The sequence below is a fragment of the Phyllobates terribilis genome, unplaced genomic scaffold (assembly GCF_046119375.1).
Source record: "Phyllobates terribilis strain yellow unplaced genomic scaffold, ASM4611937v1 Scaffold_8__6_contigs__length_399053987, whole genome shotgun sequence".
Lineage (NCBI taxonomy): Eukaryota > Metazoa > Chordata > Amphibia > Anura > Dendrobatidae > Phyllobates > Phyllobates terribilis.
The window spans coordinates 142295193-142307909 of record NW_027362768.1 but is presented as its reverse complement, the minus strand read 5'-3'; the positions used below and the strand labels follow the sequence as shown (position 1 = coordinate 142307909).

General features: G+C 46.6%; 1 protein-coding gene across 3 annotated transcripts in view; it reads right to left on the bottom strand.

Moving 5' to 3' along the window:
• The window catches only part of LOC141156879 (tenascin-R-like), a 746139-nt gene that overhangs the window by 24959 nt on the left and 708463 nt on the right, over positions 1 to 12717 (bottom strand). For all 3 annotated transcript variants that reach the window (XM_073643379.1, XM_073643380.1, XM_073643378.1), the window contains 3 exons: positions 11876 to 11972; positions 3238 to 3399; positions 1147 to 1310 (listed from right to left, as the gene is read on the bottom strand). In XM_073643379.1, the coding sequence (XP_073499480.1) occupies positions 1147 to 1310; positions 3238 to 3399; positions 11876 to 11972 (423 nt within the window). The remainder of the gene's footprint in view (positions 1 to 1146; positions 1311 to 3237; positions 3400 to 11875; positions 11973 to 12717) is intronic.

Sequence of the window (12717 nt, the reverse complement as noted above, 5' to 3'; positions counted from 1 at the left end):
AAGTGACACATCGTTTGAATCAGGGTCTCTGTCTCTACATTATGCTGCTCTCATATGAGGAGGTAAAAAATCTAGTGACAGATTCCCTTTAAAAGCCAAACGGTGCAACATTTTTAACGAAACCCAATTCCAAAAATGATTTGTAGTCTAAAATACGTGCATTTAAGTAATAAAAAAAGCTTTAATTCCCTTTAACAAATGGCAGACCCTGTTAAGAAGAAGCACAGCATCAGGTAATTCTTGCATCCCTATATCTACTAATTGAAGCCTGTGCTAGAACCTTGTGACATTTGTAGAACGTAACAAACTCCGGACAATGCCTTTAATAAGTTGCTTTCATCCACTTTTAGAAGAGCTGTAGTTGAATGTTAGAAGTATCCTAAATAATTTAGTGCAGGACTCAGATATTTATAACTTATCTGTAAGACATCCGGTGCCCTCCACCGATCAGCCGCAACCCCTGGAAGTGCACACTGTATGGAACCAGAACAATATGCTCCGTACACTGTGTAGTGCCTGGTTCTTGCGTACTGCAGCTCAGCTCCATTTCATGCAAGTGGGAACTGAGCTGCAGCACATAAAAATAATCACTATATAGTTGATGACTCATCCTAAAAAACCTGGAAAGTCCAGAACAACCCCTTTATGGTAAAAAAAGCTCTTTTTTTTGTACAATTCCTTTTTGTTAGTGGGGTACATTAAAGATAAGCAGACCATATTCTGTAAGAAGCCCCGATCACCTGTAATCAGCAGCAAGTGTTTAATTTTCCTGCAGTGCCCCCACAGAAAAATGAAGTATTACACAATTCACATTAAATTCAATGGACTATTCACAAAATGCATAGACATTCTGTGTCCTCCAGAGAAAGACAGATAGTCCTAGGATATGGGCACATCATGTCTTTTTCAGGTGGTCAAACCCGCAGAGTTTTTCAAGAGGAAGATGCTTTAAAAATGCTTAACAGTTTTTTCTTTAGTGTTATTTCCAGTACTTTTGTTGCGTTATTTTTAGTGATATTTTTTTTTGTATGTCTTTATATATATACTGTGTACTGAATATATACATTGGTTAATTTTCAGCTGACAAAGAGCCGACAGCTGAACGTCTATACCAAAGCATGTCTTACAAGCCTTGTGGCTGCCTACCTGGCTGTGTCTTGACTCTCCATATTTGCCGTTGAGGTTAGTGCGGTGACAGTTTTTATACCACCAGGCTCCTCTATACGACGAGGCACAATTTGTTACAGCAACATCATTATCTCTGTCCTTGGTGGAGAATGGGCGCCCCTGGTGGTAGGTAAGGGAATCGCCTTTGAAAAAAGTTAAAGATAAATACAATCACTTCTTTACTTGTAGTGCGATCGTGTATTTTCCTTATAATGAGTCATGAAGAATAAATCATAAGTAATTATTCAATATGCACATTGTAGCAAGGTTTACCTTGGGTTAAAAAAATCCACTCTTTTATAAGCAGATGATGGGACACATTTTTGGCCTCCTGTGTAATGAGAATATTACTGCCCTAGGATAAGAAAAATATGGCTGCTCTTTTCTAAAAATTGTGCCACACTTGCCACAGGTTGTGTGTGATATTGCAGTTCAGCCCTATTCACTTCAATGGATCGTTATTGCTCAGTGGTGGAAACTGAATGACCTCATAGGAACATAATGACAATCAGAATGATTTTTATCAATTCCCCATCTGCCAATGGTCTGGTACACATACTTAGACATGGATACTAAACATATAGGTAGAAATGTATTTTCATATATACTATAGAAAGCCTTTTGCTTTATACTCTGCATTTTGGCTTTCAAGCAAAATTACGTTTTAAATTCACTCTTTCCTTTGTCCAAAAACTGCGCCCCTCTTGTCCATTGTTGTGTCAAACAATGAACAAATCGAAATTTTAATTTACCAGGTTTTCTTGAATTTGGTCAGGAAATTTGATCTGCATCTCGTTGTACCTCAGCTGCTTGCTCATTCCTCTGCTGGCTCAATCAGTCTTCTGCTGGCTCACTTGGTCCTCCGCTAGCTAGTTCCATCCTCCACTGGCTCGATCAGTTCTCCACTGGCTTGATCAGTTCTCCACTGGCTTGCGTGGTCTTCCATTGGCTAGTTCCGTCCTCCACTGGCTCGATCGGTTCTCTGCTGACTAGCTTGGTCTTCCATTGGCTCGCTCCGTCCTCTGCTGGCTTGCTCGGTCCTCCGTTGGCTCGCTTGCTCCTCTGCTAGCTTGCTACATCCTGTATCGGCTCGCTCGGTCCTCCGCTGGCTCACTCGGTCCTCAGCTGGTTCACTCGGTCCTCAGCTGACTCGCTCAGTCCTCAGCTGACTCGCTCGGTCCTCTGCTGGCTAGCTCGGTCCTCCGCTAGCTTGCTGAATCCTGTATTGGCTCGCTCCGTCCTCCGCTAGCTTGCTGCATCCTGTATTGACTTGCTCGGTCCTCCGCTGGCTCTCTCGGTCCTCCGCTAGGCTGCTGCATCCTGTATTGGCTCGCTCCATCCTCCGCTAGCTCTCTTAGTCCTCCGCTAGCTTGCTGCATCCTGTACTGGCTCACTCTGTCCTCCGCTGCCTCGCTCTTTCCCTCCGCCTCTGGTTTTCCCTTCTATCTTTCGTCTTTGGCGCGTCTGCCGATATCTAGACCTCTAACAGCATCATGACATCTTGTGAAGCCGGATCACGTGAAGTCCATAGCTTGAGGCTTAGTCAGGAGCCGGATGCACCAAACAGTGACGACAAGAGAGAATACCGAAACTGTCGGTAGGGAGGGAGCCAGCGGAGGATCGAGCGAAGAACTGCGGTGCCAGGAGAGGTGGAGGGAGAGATATGTAAAATGTTTTTTTTTTTATTATTATTATTCCACCCCATCCGGCCCTAAAGGGAATAAAGCAAAATGGCAGCTGGCCGGCCTTTTGCTTGATTCAAGCGAATCGAATTGCCAAAAATTCAATTAGCTGGCAAACTCAAATTTTGAGACATTCAAAGCGAACACAATCAGACAGGAATCAAGTAGATCATAAATAGTTGGATTAAGTATTGCAGCTCAGTCCCATTCAAGTAGCTGTGGCTGAGGTGAAATACTAGACACAGCCACGGACTAGAGTGGCGCTATTTCTGCAAGTAACTAGATGCTTACATCTAATCTCTTATATATACCTTCACATGAACGATGACACATACAATCACATTACATTTTCCAGCCCCATTACTTATACAGGGCACTGTCGTTATACCTGAGGTTCCGTTGTACTCCCCAATGCGCAGTTTGTACATACTGCGCGGATCCCCCACATAAAATTTGTTGTAATACGCATACACAGACTCTTGGCCATCTCGCATATCGATTCTGAGCTCGTATCGTCCCTGGGAAGTTACCAGGTGGAGGGTATCCAGCCCTGTAGAAGAAGAAACATGGAATAATTGTCCTTCAGATGTTCCTACAAGTCTTTTCATAACTTTTCTTGCAAATGTGTTTGTTCATATCTAATTTGCATCTATCATTAGAATATTAAAAAAAAATCCTGAGATATATGCATCATAATGGAGATGTAATTTCACCCAGAAAAGTCTCGGAATAATAAAATTGTATTACTATTATTAAGCCTGATGTGAGGGAGCATCTCTCTGCAGAATAGTAATATTAATAATAGCTGTCTTAGGCTTTACCGTTGCCAGCTTTCAAAATGGGAAAGTAATTATAGCTGATGTGGCATCTGACTGTCTCATTCTTGTCACTTGCACGGAACAATATTCCCTTTTCCCTGTCCTCTTGCAGAGCTGTATTTCATACGAGGTTAGTACAAATTTGGGGGTGGAAAAATGCCTGCAAGGGGAGCTGCGTCTCTGAAAATAAATCATCCTTATCTCTTCTGGATAAAGAAAGGTCACAATTCATTTTGATGTGCACAATTTTACTCATCTGATATGTTGGTCACATACGGGCATCATTTCATAGTAAATATATACGGTATATTCGATGGAACGTTGCTTACAGTGAGCTCAAAGCCTCTGGATTGATAATGATCAATGTGATAAAAGAGTAACTAAACTTTTTTTTTTTTAATTGATCAGCCTTTGCAAAATTATGAATCTTTGTCATTTACTCCATTACTTTATTTTATTTCCTTCTCTCTCAAACACCATACTGAAAGTGCTGTTTTACCTGCTTAGCTCAAGCTCCTTTAGTTGTTACTTTGAACTGCAGTTTTAGCAAAAATGTGTTCTCAAACATTATTCATAAACACTCTGCCTGTCCCAGCATGGAAAGAAAAAGTTCAGACAGGGAAAGTGTTTGTAAATAGTATTTGAGTATGCATTCTTACTAGAGCAGCAGTTTGAAGCAGCTACTAAAGTAGCATGAACTAGGCATCTAAAACAGCACTTTTGCATTGGTGTTTGAGAGTGAAGGAAGGAAAATAAGTTAATGGAGCATATTACAAAGATTCATAACTTTGCAAAGTTGATTAATATTGAAATAAAACAAAGTTTAGTTACTCTCAGGAAATGGACAGATACCAACCTGAAGTCCTACTTTCACGTTACTGTAAACCCAATGTTGATAGCACATATAGAAGATAATGATGTGGAGTGATAGTTACCATCACCCATTATACTATATTTTACAGTGGTCTTCATAAAGTGAGCGTATCATCAGAAAATGACGAGAGATGAGCGAACCTGAACTGAAAAGTTCGGAGTTCGTACCGGTGCTAAATGCTGAACACGGACTTCTCCGGGAAATCCGTTGCAATGTTCGAAGTTCCAGAAGAAAAAGAGAGCGAGAGAGAATTTTCCAGATCAAAAGTTCGGGTACACAATGTTTTCAATGGGGTTCTGGTTCAAGTTTGGGTACAGTTCTGGTACCCGAACCAAACTTTGGAATAAAGTTTGGGTCGGGTTCCAGAACCAGAAATTCCACGGGTCTGCTCATCCCTAAAATGACCTGCTGTTTAAGTCAAGGTTTATGTTAAATGTAGAGATAAGCGAATTGACTTCACTGAGAATTTCCCAAAACGTAAATTCTTTCGAGTTCTGAAATTTGGGGTCTTTGATTTGCTCAAATGGTGAAGAGCAAAAGGCATAAATTTAAAAAAAATCACTTTATGTTCACCTTTCTTAATCTATTCTTACACCTCAGTAGTGTCGGACTGGGTTGGCAATAGCCCACCACTGACGTTGACAATTGGGGCTCACTGTTCAGCTACATGCAACAAATTACCTGTCCCCAGTACACAAATATACTTTTGCTTCTATGTAATATTAACTTTGCTAGCTTGTTTCCTAAATAATGCCTTTTTCTGCAAATAGTGAATCAAGTACAATAGCACTGCTCATCAGCACTACTTCACAGGGGTGGCCTACCAGAGGATTCTCCTATTCTCCTGTGGGCCAGTCCAAGCCTGTGTCCCAGTACGCAGATCCACGATCATTATGCAAGTCGCCCTCCATATGACCACATAAGGTCAATCACAAGCCTCAAATTGACCTTACACACTAGGAGGAATACCAGAAGGTTGGAAAAATAGAATACTGGAATGGAGGACCAGGGAGCTATGGTAACAGCATTGTAACAAAAGGTGAGGAAAGGTGTGCATAATAATACAGTTTCAATTTGAACCAAATTTGCAATATCCAAATCGAATCTGGTGGCTGAATTTCAGTCAATTTGACATAATTTAAAGGGGTTGTCCACTACTAGGACAACCCCTTCTCAATCTAAAACATCTATTCTCGCCTCCAGTGCTAGCGCCGTTCCAGCGGTGTCGACACTCGCTCTCCCGGGGTTCATGTGAGGTTGTTGCGCCACGTGAGCCCTGCGCCCAATCAGCACTGGCGTCATTGTCCCCGTTTTTGAACGTATTGAAGATCAACCAAAATAGAGATCTGCGGCTGGCCACTATGTTAAAATGAGCAAACATTTAGATTCAGAAGGTGTTGTCCTAGTAGTGGCCAACTCCTTTAATTTCAGGAGACTATCACATCTCTAGTTTAAATATATAGAACAGAATTTTTTTGCATTTTAATTCTTCCCCACTTTTAACTTAGAAGTCCATTAGGTGGTCCTAGTAAATGATTGACACCTGTCTATATATGCCCACTGGACTCCAAAGCCCAAAATTAGCAGATGGTTCTTTAAGAAAATACAAGTTATTGTGAATCTTTACCAACAAAACTATACAGTATATTAATCTTCTCAGTTCTTTGTACTCTCTAACCTGCTGACGGATTCCCTTTAAGAAGTGTATAATCTTGAAAATTGCTCAACATCATCTGGAACGTAGCACATATTGCCTATTGGAGGAATGATGAAAACAATACAGTGGTAACGCATTCACACAAGAAATGGTTTTCAAGAGGGCTAGTCTCAAAATAGTTTTTCTAAAACACTGGCAGTGCATTGAGTTTGTAGGACACTATTTACTTTCACACTACAGTCTGCCAGTGACCTGCTCAGTCATTGTTCAATTTCACACCTCCGTGGTCCACAGGTATTGTTCAATCTCACACCTAGCTCAGCCAATGTTTACTGTGTACACATCACTAATTTAATTAACCTGTACTATCCAAACTGCTATCTCAGATGCCCAAGACAAGATGGTAAAATCACAAAAATAAATGAGTTTCTCATACTGCTCAACTTGTTTTTTTTCACTAAAAATGCAGCAAAACCTGATAACTATATCCACACTACTTCCAATGGGTGAAAAACGTTGAAAAAACGCTGAAAGTCATGTTATTTTGCTTCACAACCTTAGCTTTTTACACTACTGGACAACCCCTTATTAGCCCACGGGTGCTGCCTAAATAAAAAAAAATCTATACTTACCTCCCAGACTGATTCTGCTCCTATGCTCTCAGCCCTCTGTCCATATATTATGTCACGTGACTGCTGCAGCCCATCAGTGGCCATGTTTCTTCTGCTTCTTCAGCTCCTGAGCCTCCTCCATAATCCAGCACCCAACTTGTGATGTTCATGTACATCGCACATCGTGAAAGGGTTAAAGGGGAATTTCTCTACAGATTAAGACTGGACCCTCAGAGTTATCTCTGTTGGGCTCAAGGAACCTAAATCCAACACCGATGATTAGGGTGTTTTAGCTGAAAATGTGTATGCTCATATTCCCAATCCTAAATTATTCTGTTAATGTGGCGCCCCTGAGGGTTCGACCACCACAGGGATGCTGCACTTCTCTAATGGAGTGTAGTGTTCCTCCTCTGAGGTAAGAACAGAGTGATAGTCGGGAGCTAACCTTTGCATCCAACACCACATTTCTCCACCAGAGGGAGCTGATATGCACTAGGTGCTGCTCCCCTGGTTACAAGGAGACTGGGGAACCAAGAGTGAGGGGAACCAGTTAGTGGGTGAGGGTGGAGGACTTACAAGTTAGTTACACTTTAAATTTCATATTTAATAAAAAGCCATCTTGGGTCTTGGTTCTTTGACTGCCTTCAATCGCTCTTTGACTGTCTCTATGCCGTCAGTTGCTGAGTGGACTGTGATCTCCCACCCTAACGCGGATCCTGTGTGGGCCCGCATCGGATGGAGACACAGCCCTCGTGCCCCGGCCTTGGTACGAGGGGTAGGTTGTAGACAAGGAATGTCTCGACCCGGTCAAGGACCAGGACCAAGAAGGCCCAGAGCTTAAGAGTGTGGCTCCACAGCAAATGGATCCAAGGCAGGATGCAGACGGAGAGGTGTACGCCACCTGTCCTCACCAAGCTGATATATTCAGAGGGAGTCCGGCTGCAAGAGGGGTACTGGCCCCCACACCCGACCTTGCCACTCCATGTCCTGGTCGGGAAAGCCCAGTAGGCCCTGAGGATCCCACCGGGTATCGGACGGAGCGGAGCTGCCACCCGTGCCCTTGTTCTGAGAGGAGCTCAGAGGGAGACCCGGCCTATCTACACACACGGACAGGAAAGGATTCGGTCTGTAGTTCAGGAACACTCTGGTGTAGGGTCCCGACTGAATGCTGGACTTACTCGGAGGTTGTCGGACCCCCGTCCCTGGTGACCGCAGGACTCCGCGGGGAGCAGGGAGTCGCCTTCCTTCTGACATCTCTAAAGTGCGTAAAGCCTTGGATGTTCATCCCTATGGCCTCCGGACTGTTTATTCTGCGCTACACCGCACGACGCGGCGCCCGTTCTCCTCTACTACTACCCCCTCCATCCTGTCCCTCTGCCCTGAGGCCTTCACCAGGTGCCACAGGTGGCGTAGTCGTAAATCAGCCACTCAACCCGGATAAGCCCACACCATCCTTTTTAATGTGACGGCCCTGAGCACGGGTCAGGTCCGGGCCACGGCTGCACCCCATCTCTCCATCGTAGAACCCGACACCGAGTCCCCCATCTCCCAAGGTAAACAAAAGGGCTTTTCGAGTAGAGGACGTCACAACCTGGCGTAGTCGGCAGGATCGCGTGCCCGCAGCAAAGGAAGGAAGTACCCATTGCTACCGGGTACTGTGTGCCTTATACCTTGAACTGTCGTTTTACGCCTAAAATGGCGCCCGCCCAAGAAGAACAGGCGCCATAATGCTGTGAAAAGACTGTCTTTGAACATCTCCCATCGTGGGCTGGGCTCCCACTTGGCGCCAAAAATGTGGACTGCCCCTTCCATCAGAGACTGTCCGCGGGGTAATGCCCGTCAAACTGGATGGGCTGAGCGAAGGCGGGCCTGTCAGCATGCCGCCCAGGAACCGCCCAGAAAGAGGAGGATGAAGAAAAGCAACAAGGTGCGGCCATTGCAGTCAGAGCTTGGCATTCGTCAGAGGCAGACATGGACACTTCTGAAGAGCAAACCAACGCACCTGCTGAACCAGGTTCAGGCCCTTCACCCGGCAGAGAGCGAGGCAGCAGTATCCTCACATCGGGAGATTTTGAATTTCTCCGGCAGGAAGCTCCGGGTCTCTTGCGGAGACAGAGAGAGGCCCAGGAGGCGGCGACGGCTGCGTGGTGGGAAGAGATGATGCTACGTATCCGGGCCCGCCGCCAAGGAGTTGAGGTCCCAGGACAAGGAGACGCGGTGACAGAGGTCGTGAGCGGTCCAGCGGCGGGTGGGTGTGCTACCCCTGCCCCGGCTGCAGAGCCTACTGTAACGATCCTGGACCTTATGACGGAGTATTTAATACCCCACGCGGCCACCTGGGAGCAGGCTTTGGCTCCGGAGATGCAAGCGGCAGCTATTAGTGGGGACCTGCGATGCCGCCCTAATCCTGAAACAGAAGTGCCTGAAGTTGTGGAGGAATCCACCGGCTCCAACCCGGACTGGTCCGCGCCTGTAGAGGACCCGCAGCAATCTGTGTTGACCAAGCTACCCGCACCAGCAGTAACCTGGCCCGAGGCTGAAGAGTGGGCCTGGGACAACCAGGGGGGGGACCTGATGAGCTTCCCCCGGGAGACCCGGGCTGAAGCGCGGAGGAGGAGCCAGTGGTGCAGCGACCAGATTTTCCAGCTCGCTCGGGAGCAACGTCAACGGGAACTCCGCTGTGAACATCTAGAGGTACAGGCCAAAGCTGCCAAATCTCGGGCTCGTCAGGAAGAGGCCACCCGTCCCAGTCCCCGAGTGGAAGGGCAAGTCGCCCGCTTCCACCATGAGGCGGGGTGGGGGTTCATTAGAAGTCCCCAGTACCAGGACGATGTGTTTGTCAGCCGGCGGGACATCAAGCCGTGTCTGAAGAACGGACACCCTAGCCGGAACCTCTTCCCTGGCGATACAGTGACCTTTTCTCGCCACCAGGGGGTGCGAGGGTGATACGCCCTGGATGTACTCAAAGTGTCCGGGAGCGACGCCCCCTCGCACTCGGCCTCAGGGGACCGGTTAGCCTCCGTCGGGAGGAACGAGCCTTTTCCCAGGAGAGAGCCCGAGGTTTAAAGCAGCCCCGGCTGTTGCAGTTTTTGTTTACAAGTTATGTGTGTTGACATTTCCATTTTGCTTATTTTATAATCCCGGTTTCTAGAGACATGTGTCCCTGCGGACTGGCAGCAGACAGACTCTTTCTCTTGTAAATAGTTTGCATCTCTTTAGGTGCTCCATATTGGTTTTATACAAAAACCGCATATATTTCTACCTCAAGACCTCAGAAGGAGAACCTGTCAGGGTGGCTCTCTGGGAGGTCCAACTCAGGATCTTCATGCCCTGCAGCCACCCCAGGGCCCACGTTGAGGGTTTGGGACAGGTCCCTCGCACTTCTGAACTGACTCTGCGTCTTTGCACCTTAACCCGTCTGTTTGCACAAAATGTCTCTGGAAAAATGCTAGCACTTTTATCATTTTATACTTTTGTATTTTTTGTACTGTATAACCTGTTATGCAACATTTAAGAAGATGTGCCTCCCATAAAGGGAAGATAGTTCATGTTTATATTAAAAAGAAAATTTCCTGGGTGCTACTCTTTTGCAGCCCACGGACGTGCTGTGTTTTACCAGGGGGGAATGTGGCGCCTCTGAGGGTCCGACCGCCACAGGGATGCTGCACTTCTTTAATGGAGTGTAGGGTTCCTCCTCTGAGGTAAGAACAGTGTGATAGTCGGGACCTAACCTTTGCATCCAACACCACATTTCTCCACCAGAGGGAGCTGATATGCACTAGGTGCTGCTCCCCTGGTGACAGGGAGACAGGGGAACCAAGAGTGAGCGGAACCAGTTAGTGGGTGAGGGTGGAGGACTTACAAGTTAGTTACACTTTAAATTTCATATTTAATAAAAAGCCATCTTGGGTCTTGGTTCTTTGACGGCCTTCAATCGCTCTTTGACTGTCTCTATGCTGTCAATTGCTGAGTGGACTGTGATCTCCCACCCTAACGCGGATCCTGTGTGGGCCCGCATCGGATGGAGACACAGCCCTCGTGCCCCGGCCTTGGGACGAGGGGTAGGCTGTAGACAAGGAAAGTCTCGACCCGGTCAAGGACCAGGACCAAGAAGGCCCAGAGCTTAAGAGTGTGGCTCCACAGCAAATGGATCCCAGGCAGGATGCAGACGGAGAGGTGTACGCCACCTGTCCTCACCAAGCTGATATATTCAGAGGGAGTCCGGCTGCAAGAGGGGTACCGGCCCCCGACACCCGACCTTGGTAGTCCATGTCCTGATCGGGAAAGCCCAGTAGGCCCTGAGGATCCCACCGGGTATCGGACAGAGCGGAGCTGCCACCCGTGCCCTTGTTCTGAGAGGAGCTCAGAGGGAGACCCGGCCTATCTACACACAAGGACAGGAAAGGATTCGGTCTGTAGTTCAGGAACACTCTGGTGTAGGGTCCCGACTGAATGCTGGACTTACTCGGAGGTTGTCGGACCCCCGTCCCTGGTGACCGCAGGACTCCGCGGGGAGCAGGGAGTCGCCTTCCTTCTGCCATCTCTAAAGTGAGTAAAGCCTTGGATGTTCACCCCTATGGCCTCCGGACTGTTTATTCTGCGCTACACCGCACGACGCAGCGCCCGTTCTCCTCTACTACTACCCCCTCCATCCTGTCCCTCGGCCCTGAGGCCTTGCTCCGCCTGTGGAGAGTAGTAATAACTTTGCCCGCCATAACATCATGCCTCAGCGGATTGCAGCGGCGCTGGTGGCCTTCACCAGGTGCCACAGGTGGCGTAGTCGTAAATCAGCCACTCAACCCGGATAAGCCCACACCATCCTTTTTAATGTGACGGCCCTGAGCATGGGTCGGGTCCGGGCCACAGCTGCACCCCATCTCTCCATCGTAGGACCCGACATAGAGTCCCCCATCTCCCAGGGTAAACAAAAGGGCTTTTCGAGTAGAGGACGTCACATTATTACTCATTTAGCCCTTTTAATATAACTTAACTTTTTGACCAGATTTGCTTGGGAAAATTGCAGGTTTTTAGGGTATATTATTATTTATCACTGAAATGCTACTTACCCAGCCAAAATTCATCCTCAAGGTTCCCAAAACCAACTCTATAGTCCGCCCACTTACGGAAGAAATCTGTAAGTCCGTTCTGACGTCTTTGAAGCACCTGAAAGCAATGGAAGCCATGTTTAGAAATACGATGCATTTTTTAGATGTGTCATCACATACACTAAAAATTGAGTATTAGTAGTGTTTGCTGGCAGTGTCACAATGTGGCTTTATTCACTATGTGCAAGCAATTTTGACCCAACATTGCCAATGTCATTGCATAAATAGGATGCACTGAATTTTCCTACAGGCATTGAAGACCCTATGTCTACAGTCCTAATAAAGAACATATTCTGGGGATGGAGGTGATGAGTGATCAGGTATAAACTACTATTGAAGAAAACTCTGCTCTTGCTCCTGCATCGCAGGGATCACAGCACATACAGGGGCCGGTGTTATTGGAATGCGGTCTGCATTTACTCAGGGCTTATCGCCTTACTCTACTGAAGTGAGTCCCACTGGTCCTGACCATTTGGGCAATTGAAGACTGTAGCAAATCCAACATTTTGTACCTAGACCTATAGAAAGACAGTCACATTGGATGCAACCGCACATCCTGACATATTGCTTTGTGATTGATATTTAAAGGGAATCTGTCAATAAGGTATTTGCTATGTAATCCGAAAGCAGCATGTTGCAGTAGCTGAGAGCCTGATTCCAGTGATGTATCACTTACTGGACTGTCTGCTGCTGTTTCAATACAGTGTTTTAACAGCAGGAGATTATCACTATAGGACTAGGTGTCTCATGCCTTCTAGTCCAACCACGCCACCACTACTAATTGTACATTGTATATTGACAGG